Consider the following 16,279-nt stretch of genomic DNA (forward strand, 5'->3'; position numbering starts at 1 on the left):
TTGAAACAAAATTTGGGTTTTGGTTATAAAATGGTTATATATTGGTTATATATGGGTTATATATTGGTTATATATTGGTTATATATGGGTTATATATTGGTTATATATTGGTTATATACTGGTTATCTCTGACAGCGAAAGCTCAAAATTTTATGCATTTTAGGTGACGATATGAGGTATATAAATTGCACCGAAATCGACGACTAATGATTTGGATACAGAGAGTCAGAATTTTTCAACAGAAAGAAAGAGATCCTTACTTAAAAACTTGATAAAAAAAAATGTAAATTACCTGAAGTTTAATATGCCATAATTATAGTGAATTTTTTTTATTTAAAAAATAGGGAGAACTTAACTTTATTGATTTTGAAGGACCTTACGACCTTGTCGAAAGCACATGAAATTCTCTAAGCTTTGATTTTCCTTATTTTTTGTAGATTTTTTTTAATTTGTTATAATTATTTTAATACTTTTTAAACGCTAATTTACTTCACTATCTCTCAAAATCATTTATATAGGTATTTCTATAAATATCTCACCTGTTTGCTGAACATTGCTATATCTTCATTGAATGATTCTGACGAACAGACATCACCACCTTGCACGCCAGGTTCTCGGGGCGTACATGTGGCCAGCTCACATTTTTCAAATATTAGCGCCAAGAGCGGGAATAGTGGATGTCTGCAAAGAGAAAAATCAAAAACACAACGCATTAGTATATGCCAGATGAACACAGAAAATAAATATTTACAAAAATAACTATATATGTAATACAAAAAATATATATAGATATACAAAAAATATATATTGAGATTAAAAAATATATATTTACACTTCAATAAAATCAAGAGTAACGCACTTAAAGCGCAAATAAAAAGCGCATTTGTTTATACTAATTACCGCAGAGTAATGAAAACACTGCGTACTAAAAGTGTGGCCACCAACGCCCATCAAAAGCCATTAATGGTGTGGCAAAAAAAAGCAAAATCAACAAACCAAGTCATACACAAGTGTGCGTCTACATAGCAACAACATGGCAGCAACTTTATTTCTCAATGTGCACCCAAGTAGTGGGCGAATTAGCATGAGAGTTGAGCTGAAAGTTGCAAAGTACTAAGTAATGCATTTTAATTAGAGCATGCACCGAGCGACGCATCAGTGGCAGCCATTTTTAGCTGTGAAATGCCAAAGCCAGCAAAGAGCGCGCGTAACTTTTGGAAAGCCGGAGATGAAGCAATGTACTTATTAACCAAACGACAAGTGTATGCGCTGCGGTGCGCTGTGAGAAATGTGTTGTGGGTTGCGCTGTGCAGTGGGTGTGTTGCATGCAACTTGGCGCTCCCGACGCCGCTGGATGCGCGCTGCAATATTACACGCTGAAAAGTCATTTAAGGGTGGCGGCACAGCTGTATGTATATGTCGTATGTGTGTGCGTAGTTTTAGAACTAAAGTCGAAAGTGATTTGGTGCGGCAGCGCCGCAATCCATAGCGAAGTGGTCGGTAAAAGGGCGCATGTTGCATGATGCTGCAGGAGCGGAGAGTATGTCGTGGGAGACGGTTGAGCTGGGAACAAGAAGCGTGTGGGGGGGCATGATTTGGTATGTTGCACGCTATCGTGGCACCAATAAATGCGTATAAATAATGAGCTGCAGTGGCGTTGGTGCATGGAATGTCGTTACTTAGCGACAACGGTTGCTGGTGGCTTGCGTTTCGTTGTTGGTGCAATGTTTTCTTGGCAACTGTAGTGGTGGAAAATGCGCGCATTAGATGTTTAGTCTTCGGAATGGTAAATTTTTTGGAATTCAAATAAGAAGGGGGCAATTTTAAGGCAATTTGACAATATTTTTTTTTTCATTTTGATTTAAGAATGCGAAAACTTGTTAAAAGCGAATTGAGAAATATATTTTTTTTCATGTAAAAAGTTTACTTTCCCTTACTGAACACCCACACATACATAAAAACATTATAGCGTGACGATGATAACGCCGTTTACCTATCCATAATTGAGTGCAACATGTTGCTGACCTTAAAACGTTTGTCTCAGAATTAATGGTTAAATTGTTTTAAATTGTTTTATAGCGTCAACGTTGCCACACACCACATAAATTACGTTGTGCTACTGAAAGAGTAACAACAATAACAACAATTATTGTTTTAAAACACATCTCTAGAGGCGGGGCGTGCGAGTTGCGGTTGCCTGCGAGAGAGCAACTTAATACTGTAACAGTTGGCAGCACGTAAAAACAGTAAATATGCAATGAAATGCATATGTGTGTGTGTGTGCAGCGCCAAAAACTTGCATAAATGGTAATAATTTATTGAAATCAACAAGTATGTGACAGCAACAGCGCTAAAAAGGAGGGTCATTGCTGCACGAAAACGTAATAAATCTCGGAGCGCAAAAGCACTACACACACAAACACCAACGCAGACGTCAGAGATACATACTAGTCAATACATACAAACACACTTGCAAATAAGTGGCAGTGTTGCCGCCAGAGCCTGCGCGCGCCGTTCGGCAACTAGTAGGCAGCGCTGCCGGGTGTTGTTGCTGTTATTTGTTGTTGTTATCAAAATTTATTAATAAAATCGCAGCGCGGCGTGGTGTTCACAAGTCTTGTTGCATGTATATTTTCGTCTGACCGCCTTTTGTACGCCTGCCTGAAAAGCTGCGCCATGTGACTTAATCAAAATTGACAGCAGCTGTCACAAAATTTGCAAAATTCAACGTACTACGAAGCTATGACGGTAATAATATGCATGCAACAACAAAATGATAAGAAAGTATTGAACATCAGCGCATGCCAAGTGAGTTTTTGCGGACTGTCAAAAGCGAAAAGTGAATCAGCTGTTTGCCTTTGATACATCCATTTTACCTATATTCACACAACAGTGCTGAAAAAGAGCGAGAGAGAGAGAGAGAGAGCGCGAGGATACTCCATCACCCACAAATGTGTCATAATGACATTACCGACTGTCAAAAAGTGACAGGCGCACAAGCAGCGGCGCGTTGATAACTTTGACCAATATCTGTCAAAACGCAAAATATATTTACGGCTATCTACAATTTGTATACGTTTGTTATTCTACGTTATTTATTATTATTTTTTAATGTTATTGTTGTTCTTGTTGTGTATCTCGTGAGACTCGCTTTCAGCTGTGCGCTTTCGACTTGTCACACTGGCAATTTGTGCGTGTCAACACTGAACTTCAATAAAAGCAGTAGCAGCAGCAGACAAAACTGGACTCAGCAACATTTATATTGGCCGGCTGTAGAGCCTGTGTGCTGTACGCGCCGCTGACGCCACCGTCGCTGCTGCTGCCGCGGCTGCTGCTGACTCTGCCGCTCCACCGTAATGACAAATTGTTTTTCATGTGCAACTCGACGTTTAACTGTGTGTATGTGCGTGTGTTCGCTTGTTTTGCCGGCTGTATTTGTTGCTGTACTACAGTCAGATGATAAATGGTTTATTTGGGTGTCTGCGAGTGCACATATGAATGGTACTAAAATTTTTAAATTTATTATTATTACTTTTTTGAGCTTCACATGCCAGGCACTTGATTAATAAAAAAATATGTAGGCATTTTCGCTGCTATTTCTGTGCTGGCGCAGGTAAAATAAATGTTTAGCAACATGTTTCGGCAACATGCTTTTGTATATACAGCATATTTTTGTATATGTAGTGCATTTTTGTATGCAAATCACCATATTTCATTTTGTATAATTTTTGGTGAATAAAAATCTATTAGCAGCAAACAGCTGCCAGCGACGCACAGCCGGTTTCTGCTTCACCTTTGCTGACTTCCCTATATTGGCTTACTAACCAACTGCGCGCTGCTCTTTTTCTTACACCTTTACCGCCGCCATAACATATGCTCAATGCGTTACATACACATGCATACATTGGTACATATGTATAAGATATCCTTTTTATTTGTATGTACTTTTTTCTGTATATCCTCACAGCAAATTTCAATAATCCATGCGCAAACAGTCAAAGAATGGCATTCCGCGCTCGACGAAGAACACCGAAAAAATTCATTTTCTTCCCTAAAAATGTTCATGGTCTTTTGTATTGCGGGATAATGGCTTGAAATGGCCAGCTACATGTGTTATCTTGGGTTGCTTTCGTCGAAAAAAATAAATGGTTTTGTTGTTCTTATTTTCTGTTCCCTTTGCTCGATTCCAATTGATGGATTATGTATGGTCATTTGCGTTGAAAATGTGCCTGCCGCTGTGTCTGACAATGCGGCAGCTATTTAAATGTGTATATGTATGTGTATTTATATATGTATATATGTGTATGTATATATTTGTATGTATGTGTATACTTGCTCATATGTTCCAGTATTTCGAAGGGAACTGAAGTAAGTTGCCTTAATTTCTTGTTAGAATTATACAAAAACAAAATGCCATTTGGTCTTTCTAGCTAATTTTGGTACTATAAAATATATATTTAATTTTAATTTTTTTCAATAAAGCTACAGTAATGTACAAAATATCGCTTTAAGAGCATGAAAAGTAGTTACTTATTCAAAAATTGTCACTAAAGTTGAAAATTTTTTGCGTAGAAATTAATATTGATAATTTTTTAAACATAAAAAAAACATTTATATTGGAAAAAACAAATTTTCAGATAATCAGATCGTAATAGGGTAGTCCTAAATAAAAGAGTAAACAAATTTTGAAATAAAAAATTCATATTGATTATTTATTTTATTATTTTTGCAATGAAAACTAAATATATTTTTGACAAAAAATATTTCAAACACTAATAGGGTAGTCCTCAAAAGAAAAAAAATTTATATCAAATATTATTCTTTAAAATTTTATTGCTCAAAAGTAAGCTAAATACAGAATTGACAAACAAGTTATTTCAAATACTAATAGGGTGGTCCTTAAAAGAAAAAAATTTTGTATCAAATATTATTCTTTAAAATTTTATTGTTCAAAAGTAAGCTAAATATAGAATTGACCAACAAATTATTTCAAATACTAATAGGGTAGTCCTAAAAAAAATTTTTTTTCGTAATTTTAAATTAATTCATAAAAAAATTCAGAATATTATTTCTTAAAATCTTATTATTTAAAAAATACTAAACTATAATTAAGAACAATTATTATTATTTTTATTATTATATTATTATTTTTATCATTAATTTTTACTTTTTTTTATAAATATTTTTTTTTAAATTTTTTTTATTTGATTTTTGGAAACTTTTTATTTAGCCATACACTTATTATTCACGCAACCTTCTTTCTGATTGCACCTTTCCGTTTGATTTGACCAAATAAATAAGCGCAGACAATTCGACGTCTCGACTTTGCCACCAAAAAAGATATCCGCCGTCCAACATAAGCCAATGCCACAACGTTACAGTTGGCTTCACGCTTCTGCAAACAAATTGCACCTGAACAAAATTAGGGTATGTGCGCACGCAACAACAAATACACGAATCTAGTGAGCATAATGGCTTTTTAGTTAAATGCTTTTTCGGTTAGCAAATGAAGGGCCTCTTTCCTGCTGCACTTCCACACTTACTTAACAAGTTAGTTAGAGGTAGGTGAGGGGAACTAATAAAACTGTATAAATGACGCCTAAATGCAGTACCTAAGTTTTTCTGTTTAAACTTTTTTCCATTTCTTTTTTTTAAATTTTTTTTTTATTTTTTTCACATTTTTTTTTTAATTTTTTTATATATTTTTTTCTAAACAAATGCTTTTTGTGCGCTTGCAGAGCAATTTCACTACCTTGCTGCGGTTTTTTCACCCTCGATTTGTCCACTAGCCAGCGAACACTATAATTTTTCAATTAGAATTTCAAATGGTTGCTGTCACTCCCCACCACTTTGACCAGCACTCAGTCATTTGCTCGTTTATTTGACATTTAATTGAATAATTTTCTTCGGAATGACGAGCGGCAAGCGAGCGCAAAAGCAAAAGCATGTTTCAGTAGTAAATTTCTTTTATGTTTATTTTTTCTATATAACCATTTCTTAATGTTGTCTACTTTATTAGAGAATTGAATGGCAGTGGAAAAAACGAAACGCTTTTGGGCCGTTTGATATGCCTGCACTTAAGGCACTTTAACACATTGCAAGCTGTTGTTATTGTTGGATTGCATGCGCTGCTGATCAGCAGCTATAACACGAAGGCAAACACAAACACAAACATAAACATATATATTTATATATATAACAGGCAGTGCATTAGCGCTTTGTGCTTATATCCTTTTTACCGAAATGTCCTTTCATTGTTGTTTCGTGCTCTTTCACGTTGTATCTTTGAGATAGCTGCTAACTTTTGTGTTGCCAATAAAAGTGACGACTCATGCGCGCTTACAGATGTACGATGACAAGCCAAAAAATGAACTAAAAAGCCTACATACAGCTGAGTGGCACGCATACACCTAAGTGGCACACATACACCTAAGTAGCACGTATACAAACACTTCGCATACTTGTTTATGTGTGCACGTGTATATGTGCGTCTGTGGTTTCTTACATTTTAACCGTTTTTATGGAGTCCGAACGAACGCAATCGGCGTTCTTTGTGCAAGTCATAAAAGTGCTGCTGCGGCCAGTTGGCAACGCCGGTCATTCAGGTTGTTTACTTTTATGATAGGCACTAACACGCATTTATCAGGCACAGTGTTGTGGCTCTTGTTGTGTGCAACCTGTTCATTTCATCTTATGTGGCACGTCAGCAACGCGGCGCGCTCGGACATTTGAGTGCGCTTACAAGTTGTTAGCAAACACTTGAGCAAAGGTGTTAAGTTCTTAATAAAAATGTGCACATTTACTGCTGCTGCTGCGCTGCGCTGCCACCACAATAAATTTGTTCGTAATGCTGCAGCTGTTGTTGGTGTTGCTTAACTCCTACTCATCTTCAGCGCGCGCTGCAACGCTTCGTGTGTTTATCACTCTCGTTGTTATCGTTGTTCTTGTTTTCATTTCATTTTTTTATTGCTGTTGTTGCGCGTTGTCTTAATGCTTTTATATCTACAACCCAATAAGTGTTGTTGTACAATGCACTTGATTTCATAATTACCCTTTTGTGTGTGCAACACTTCAGCATTCACACCGGCGACGGGTGATTATGATGCCAAAATGTTGAAGGTGAGCATGTGCTAAAGTGTTTTTCGATCTCATTCTTTATGCGAGTTGTTTTATTTTTTATTTTTGTGTGCTCCACAATTTCGCATTGCCCTTTAGTAGGTGTGAATTGCACATAAGTGCAATGTTTTACTCACCGCTTTGGGGGTGCAATCGAAGGGAAGCTGGTGTTCGGTAAACAGGTGAATCGAATTTCGCACCTATGTGCTAATTGTTAGTAATAATATGTGAAATTAGCAATTTCGTTTGTTCATTCACGCCGAAGGTGTCTGTGTTGTGTGGTAGAACTATAAAGACGGCCGGTGAAAATGTTGTAAATCAAATTGTTGTAGTGGTCTGATACAATTTGTGAAAACAGCGCATTTAATTGATGACAAACAGCTTACGGCTTAATGAATTCATAATTTTTCTTTTGACGCTTTGATAGCTCAAATGAATGTGCGAGACATTTAAATGCATATGTCAGGCGTAAAATATTAATATCGAAGCTTTTCCAAAGTTTTTGCTCAAACAGCAGCTTTAAAGTGACCGCTAACTACTTTTCTTATGTTTGGATCTACTGTTATTTGAAAAGCTTTGAGTTTCTTTTTGCCATATATGCTTTTTTATGAAAGCTTTTTGAATTATTGCGCTTAAAAGCATTATCTAATGAAAGTTCGCTTTCCTAGAAGTAAAATCTGCTTTTCTAAGTATTGGTTAACAGAGGCAGGCTGTCTTTCTAATAAGTGAAAGCAATTTCTTAACAAATGAAAACTTTTTTTTACATGTGAAAGCTTTTTTTAACAAATGGAAGCTTTTTAACCAGTGCAAACTCTCTTTTGGTGCCTTCAAAGTACCATTTACTGTGAGAAAAATTCTTTAATAAATAAATATAAGCTTTTTCTGCATGTGAAAGCTCTTTATTTTACAAATGAAAGCTCTTTTTAACAAATGGAAGCTTTTTTACCAGCGTAAACTGTTTTTTTAAGCTTTTAAACTACCACTTACTGTGAAGAAAATTTCTTAATAAGTAAATATAAGCTTTTCCTACATGTGAAAGCTCTTTATTTTACAAATGAAAGCTCTTTTTTACAAGTGGAAGCTCTCTTCTAATATAGTAAAAGCACCATTTGCCGCACTTAGCAACTGAAGGCAATTGCTTAACAAATTAAAGCTTTTTTGGCATGCGAAAGCTCTTTTTTACAAGTAAAAGTTCTCTTTTAACGTAGTGAAAGTATAATTAACTGCATTTCGAAACTTTTTAGGCTGTATTTCGCCGAAAATAGCTGCAAATATGAGCTACAACTAAATTTTGTTTCTTAATTAGAATTATTCGTTACAAATTGCCGAAATCAATGTAACATTTATCACCTCTTGACTTCGAAATATTTCTTTGTCATTTCATTATCTATAAATTGGTAATTTATGCACTTAATTTCCCTTAAGCAGTGCATTCATACTCGGGCGCCTATTTTAATACCATTAAAAGGTGATTTCCCCTCTTCCGCCATTGCGTCAGGTCAGTAATTAACACTACTATTGCTACTATCAACAACTGCTCAACAGCTGGGTGATTCACTCACTCACTCTACACATTAATTAGTAATCCACAACAGCTTATGACGGATACAAATTGTATATTTGATAAGCAAAAGTTGGAAAACGACACTCTCATGCGTGCGCTTCGTCGAGGGTCGCTCGACTTCGGCGGCTTGTGAATGGCAAATATACTATATATTGAGTTATATATGTATGTATATATAAAAATTCTTACTTTTTATTGATCAACTACAAACAGACGGTTGATCATTTTTGCACAAGCAAATGACCGGCAGACAATGCGACAAGTGACGCGCGTATTTATGTTGCTGTCAAAAAGATGACATATTACAATATGACAACTTGTCACAAAAACAGACAGGCGTGCAATGTAGCGATATATAGATTTGTTGTAGCAAGCGCATTGCGTGGCATAGAGCGCTCAGAACGAAGCCGGTGCTTGATTGAAGCATGCAAGCAATACAAATTAACACTTATTAGTGAGTTTAGTGATTGGCCGAGAGCGAGATAGAGATAGCGAGCTAGAGTTAGCGAAAGAGCGCGCTTTTAAGTGGCACTACTGAGCAGTGGAAGCAACAGTGAATTGATAAAAGGCATTTAATGCAAATATGCTATGTAGAACAGCAAGGAAATATGCATTTATATCTTGGACACGCATGTATGAGAGCGCAGCCTTTGATATTTACAAGCGCAGCAAAGCTTGCAGCTTGCAACTGGCAGCGGCAAAAAGCAGTAATATTTTGCATGATTGACTAGATGCTGGCCACGGACAGCATTGCCTACTGCATGCCAATGCTTAAACGCAAATTTGCATATAATATGCGGCAACGTTCGTTAGCCTTATTGCATTCATTCATAAATTCATAAATGTTGCAAATTGCGAGTTATTACACGCGACGCAACAGGAAGATATAACAGGCGCATATGAATACCGTTTTTTTGTTGTTTTTGCGATTGTTTGTGTTGTGCAGAATGTGCAAATATTTGCGCCTATTAAATAAAAGCAGCTATTTACCAGGCTTGCCACACAATAAAGGAAGCAAAGAAGCTACAAAAAAACGCAGCCCATTTGAATCGAACGAACGGTCAACCAAATTTCCCGGCAATATTGTGTATTGTCATGAATGGAGGCATTTAAATAAGAAAGCGCACGGTGGCGTTGCATGCTGCACAGTGTTGCGCGCCGGAAGATGCAGTGGCGCGACCATAAATGGAGCTTGTGAGAAAGAAAAAGCACAAGCAGTCAGCCGGTACTTGCTTGTAGCGCGTGCTCCCATTAAATGGAGGCAACAGGCGTACAATACATACATATGTATACACGTATATATGTATATGTTTGTATGTATTTAAGCACGCATATGCGCCGCTAAGCCGTCAAGTCTGCTACGCAATATTGCCTATGTGGCAATGCATGTGCGCGGTGGCAACATAACGCATACACGCAATGCAATGCGCATGCAAGCCACATGCAACGCGCAAGCGGTTTCCACAGTTTGTTGCTAAGCTACCGTTGAGGCTGGCCGGTTGCATGGCCGGTGTTGTGTGTCCCCATTTTATGACCGCCAAAGTGTGCGCCGTGTCGCTCGCTATAAAACGTGTGTGTGTGTGTGTATCGCTGTGGATGTTGGGGTACGCGCGGTGCGTTCATGTATGCTTGAGCAGGCTTGTCGTGTTAGTGCTCAGCTTTTGCGATAACGTCAACAATGCGGAATGTTGCAAGCCATGCTGTGCAGATAGTGCGCACTACTTGCTGCTGCTGCTGCTGCTGAGCTGCCTGACTGTTGGTCATGGCCATAAGGATTAAGTTGGCAGTTAAGTGCCATGGTCACTATCTGCGCAAACTGCAGTTCACATGCAGCTTACGGCTGCTAGCCGCGCGTATGCGAAAGAAGTTTACAGCTTTAATGAGTGGTTAGTTATTTTTATGGTAGTCGCTAAACGGAAATCAGTTCTGCGCCGCAAGCAAGTGAGCAGCAGCACACAGAAAAAGAAGGCAGAAATCAACTAAGAACACAAATGGATTGGTAAACGGTAAACTAATCGCTGCATAACTGAATGCGAAATGCTAATAGCGCTTGCGCTACGCACTCAAGTATGGTCGTACGGCGCTGGAGCGGCGCGCACTGGGCAGCTCAAGGCAGCTGTGTGTTAAATATATATATTCTTTATATTTATATATATATGAATTATTTTTACTTATTATATACGTACACGCAATGTGCAAATTAAAGTTTTGTAATTGTGCGCATTTACACCTGAGGCAACAGTTGCAAACAAGTAATGTGGCAGACGCAGCAATAGTGGCCGCCATTGCAAGCTTGTTTCGCAGTGCGCACAGGCGCGAAATATCATAAAAAAGTGGCGCAAAGGGTGCTCAAATTGCAAGCGGCGCATACTTTAATAACTTCCTTATTACATTTTTATATTAATATTCGCCATTCCTCAACTAATCACCACTCATTGCAACTTTTTCTCACTCTTGTCTCTAAATGGCCTTCGCCGGGACAGCTGGTCAGTCTAAAATCAACAAATTAACACTTGCCCCACTCACAGGCTGCTCTAAGTTCACATATAAAAAGTAAATGCTAACATAACAACAACACTACAACTAACTGCTCAACTAAGCAACTAACCCCTAATAAATTTGGCTTTTAATCAGCGCCAAGTAGGACACGCTCAAGCATGCAATTTCACGAACCCCTAATTTAACAATTTACACTCGAATAACGCCCTCAAAAAAGAAGCAAAAAATAACAAAAAAACTGTGTACCACGCATGCTCCACAAACAAGAAGGTGAGTGAAATGAGAGATTTGCTATTTTTTTCATTTGCGCTTTCAAATTTCTGTAGCTGCGAGCCGGTACATCAAAGTGGCCACACTTTTTCACTGAGAAAGAGCAGCAAAAAATATAAAAAAAGATTAAAAAATATATAAAGAAAAAACTATATATTTTTTTTGCCTTAAAAGTACGAGGTCTGTAAGGAAGCAATATTTGTTACGATCCTCTGGCGAGTGGAGAGCGAGTTCGTAATATTTCTGCGGCTGCCTGATTAAAGGCTTTTTGAAACATAGAAAATTCAAAACATATGTATATTTTTCCCAACAAACTAAACAACTTTGATGAAAATTTTGGGTGTAAAGAAATGATGGTACTTACTCATAGATCGCATCCTTATCACGTTTATGTACTTCGGGTATTGCGCCCATTAAGTGATTAGCAACCGGTGATACATGACTAGGTGTACCATGACCACCAGCGCCAGTGTGGTAGCCATGCATGCCAACTGTTGCCGCCGCCGCAGCAGCGTGTGTCATGTGCGGTGAATGATGCGTGGGGAGGCCTTGTAATCCGGGCGGCCGATGTCCGACATGTGGATCGTACATGGCAGCTGCTGCAGCACCCGAGTCCATACCATAGCCATGCAGGCCATCATCATACTGTGTGTGTGGAAAGAAAAAATTGAGAATTAGAAATTTTTAAAAATTAATATTTATAAAAAATAAAAATTTATTAAAAAAAATTAAAATTTATAAAAAATAAAAATTTATAAAAAATTAAAATTTATAAAATATAAAAATTTATAAAAAAAAATATTTATAAAAAAAAAATTATTTAAAAAAAAAACATAATTAAATATATATAATAATTTATAAATTAGAAATAATTATTTAATATTTCAAAATTTTTGCCACGTGCAGTTGCTTTTGTGGCATGTATGTAGTTATTATTTGACAGCTTTTGTTGCAATGTTTACATTTTTTAATTAAAATATATTATTTTTTCTTAATTTCTGCTGTTAGGTTATTAACATTGCAGCAATTAATGGCGAAAAAATCTAAAAAGTAATTATGGCATGAATTTTCTTTATTTGGTAGACAAAATATAATTATTGTTGTTGTCATTTTTATTGTTGTTGTTGTTGCTGTTGGTATTTTACTTACAACACATTTTGGCTGCGTCATTGTTAGCGTTAAAATTGCTGTTAATTAAAATTAATTGCAAAATAATCTCAGCAATTTTAATTGGCAGCCAGCTATAAGCCAAAGTCATGAGTATAACGTGCAATAAGTTTTTGTAACATCTCAAAGTCGAACTCGAGCGCGGATGCGACGAACTGCAAGTACATACATATACACACAGCTTATATACATATATATAATTTTTTTCAAAAAATCGAGCTAAATGCTGTCCGCATACACACTTGCAGTGATTTACGCTGCAGGGAACGGGGCGTGGTAGTGCGCACGGGTGACAACAAGTTGTCAGCTATAATTTAATTTTTTCCAATGCATGCAAAATTAAATGTTTTGATGAATTACAGGTTTCAAATGTGAAATAGCATTCGTGGGGTTTATCAATCAACTTTTTATATTTAAATCGAAACCGGCTAAAATATATAATTTATATATATACATATGTATATATATCTTCACTTAGTATATAATATAGATTATACTTCTTTATTTGATTTTATCTGCGCGTCTGTTGCCATAAAATAGTTTGATAAATATTTTATGGCACATTTAATAGCTCAATAATGTCAAGCGCGGAGTCTCATTAACACCAACCACACACTTACATAAATATATTTTCACATTTACATACATATATGTATAAGCGATAGTTAATGCGCCGCGTTGAAGCTATTAAATAGTCGTAAATCACCTGGACTTACTGTGTAACAATAACAGATATGTGGCAAAATCTTACTAGCTTACGAGACTGGCTGGCGGAATTACGCTTAAAAGTGGTATACAAAGATTTTTTTCAAATCTAAATGTTAAATGCGCGTTTACACAGGTATCTTTGAGAGCAAATATTGCGCAGCACTAGGGTGTGCGTGAAAAATATTTATTAAATAAAATATTTTTTTTTTCTAAAAATGTGTAAGTGTGGGTTTAAACAAGAGTTTTGTGTAAAATTATTTAAGGACGTTAGGGTGTGCGCGAAATCATTTTTATGCAGAACTTTTTTATTTTGAATATAAATGCTACCATCTCATTTACACAAGAATTTGTAAGAAAAAATGTTTAACAGCATTAGGGTGTGCTAATATTTATATATTATTAATATTTCACCACACAACGGTCTGCGCAAAATATTGTCATTAAATATTATTAATTGTAATAGGTATTTTTGAATAAAATTTTGAAGGTCATTAGTGTGGGCGCAAAAAATTCGTAAACAAAACTTTTTCATTTTCAATAAATATGCTACAAACTGATCTACACAAAGATTTTATAACAAAAAAAATGTTGACAACATTAGGGTCTGCGCAAGATAACAATTATTGGAAGATTTTATTAGAAGAATTTTTGTTTTCAAAGAAAAATGCAAAAAATGTTTGTGCTGCTGATTTCAATATTTAACAACATTAGGGTGTGCACAAAAAATGATAATTTGATAATTATTATTTAATTTTAAAAATGAAGAATTTTTGAAGCAAAAACTGAGCTAGAAAAAAATTTCAAAAATATAATAAAATATTTGAATAAATTTTAATTTTTTTTTACCACCCTAACAAGCGAAATTTCACAGCAATTTCATATTTTTGCTGTGATGAATGCAAAGCAACAGCTGACATAGAAACTGACTGATCAAGCTACAAAAACAAAAAAATGCAAAATTTGACGAAAACTTATTCCCAGCATTTACACATACATACATACATACATATGTGTATATATGCTTATATACACCCAAATAAATATACATAGATATTACTCTGAAAATTATTGCGCCAAAAAATCGCTTTCGTTACTCGAGTGTATTGACATTGTTGCAATCTGGTTGTTACTGTTTACGTTTATTGCGCTGCCGCTGACAACAACTTTGCCGCTTGACCTTGTAAATCTCGCTTCAAACAACAAAGTCAGCAATATTTTTACGCTTCTTTGTGAAACAATTACTCGAAAAACGCCAACACACGGCAGGAATAAAGATGAACTTGGCAAAACAATCAAAAAATTGAAGGAAAAAAACTTTAGCAACAACTACACACCGTACAACAACAATAAACACTTGGCCGGTGCACGCATTTTGCATACGAAATTGACGCCTTGAGCGCAGCCCGCCGCTATGAAGTTACTGCTGTCGCGCTGTCGTTGTTGTTGTCGTTGCTTTTATTGTGAAGTGAGTAACAACAGTTTCGCATACAATGTACGACTCCAATGGAAATGTGACGCGCCACAAACACGAAAAATGAAATAATGAAATTATATCGCCTTCTCAAGATCTGTAGTGTTAAAACTTTTGTAAGACATTAAAAAATTTAACGCCACGCTCACCTGACATACCAATACACACACACATACACTGACTGTGGCATGCACACATATAATAGTAATAAACACAAATATGCGGCAACGGCAACAAGCGCCTCAAGTTTCATTATGTGATATTTACCGTACGCTCAGACGGGTGGGTGGCTATTGGAGGCTGGGTGAAGCGTGTGCGCGCGGCGGCGTTGAACAGTGCATTCAACAAGTTTTCCACTTGAAGCTACTTGCCTTTTTTACAAATTCTTGTCTTCCCTCCTCTTCTGCGCGTGCTACCTTTTGCCGATTTTTGTCAAAATATAAGACAAACGCTGGGGACGCGCTGCCGCTAAACGAGGCTTGTGAAACGTCAAAGATTTTTATCACATTTCTCTTTGACACTCCACACACCAGCGCGCACACACACACACACTCATCTACGTGTAAGCTAACTGATTGCGGTGTATTTCACACTGCATATTTTATGCTCGCATTGTTGTTGCATGTTTGTATGTATTTTTTGCTTATATTTTTTTTTTTATGCGCCAACAACAACGTTTTAATAAGCGACAATTGAATGAGAGACGAAAATGTACTGTGGGAAGCGGCAAACTGCGCGCGCTGCCCTGTGTGCTGCGCTTATCGGAGGCACAAAATCGCGCAGGAAGACAGGCAGTCAGGTTGACTGAAATGAGCAATTGACAGTTGGTGTAAATGTCAAGTTGAACAACCCAGCCGGCAGGGGTGTGAGCCGGCACTTTACTATTGTGTTGCATGTGGTTGCTGTTGTTGTTGTTTCTGGTGTGATATGCGTACAGTGTGAGGATGCTGAGGCAGCAGGAATCCGTTCGGCGACACGAATGTGGCGAACAAGTGTATGGCATGATTATCAGCAGCTTTCTCATCAGGCTCATCAACGACAACGACTGACAGAGCCATCAGCCATCAGGCGACAGGCATCAGAAATCAGCCACCAGCCCAAAACACATAAAATGAGGTTAAATGATTGTGTTGTGCGTTCTGTTATCGAGGGAGGGCAAATGAGTTGATGAAGCCGCAGATAAGCGAAGAGCGTGGAGACTAACTAGCTTTGTACTGCTGCGTGGAGTGGCAATCTGAGAAGAATTCAAGTGCTGCAAAGTTTTAGATATGCTTTAAGAAGTGTAGAGGATTCTAAAAAGTTGTGTGTGAATAAAAAAGCTTGCAAGAGATGGCAGAGCTTAGAGGAGTATGTAATTAATATAAAATAAGTTAAAATTGTAATTAATGAGAACTAGTCTCAGTTAAAAAGTTAAATTAAAAAGTGAAAAAATAATTAATTAATTAAAAATAATTTGAATAAACTATTTTACAAAAAAAATATAT

General features: G+C 36.6%; 1 protein-coding gene across 1 annotated transcript in view; it reads right to left on the minus strand.

The window, feature by feature from the left end:
- Positions 1-16,279, minus strand: part of LOC105231083 (homeobox protein homothorax) — a 320,426-nt gene that overhangs the window by 280,800 nt on the left and 23,347 nt on the right. The window contains exons 2-3 of the mRNA XM_049448510.1: positions 11,814-12,094; positions 540-681 (exon numbers count right to left, since the gene is read on the minus strand). Coding sequence (XP_049304467.1) covers positions 540-681; positions 11,814-12,094 — 423 coding nt within the window. The remainder of the gene's footprint in view (positions 1-539; positions 682-11,813; positions 12,095-16,279) is intronic.

The sequence above is a fragment of the Bactrocera dorsalis genome, chromosome 2 (genome assembly GCF_023373825.1).
Source record: "Bactrocera dorsalis isolate Fly_Bdor chromosome 2, ASM2337382v1, whole genome shotgun sequence".
In the NCBI taxonomy this organism is placed as follows: Eukaryota; Metazoa; Arthropoda; class Insecta; order Diptera; family Tephritidae; genus Bactrocera; species Bactrocera dorsalis.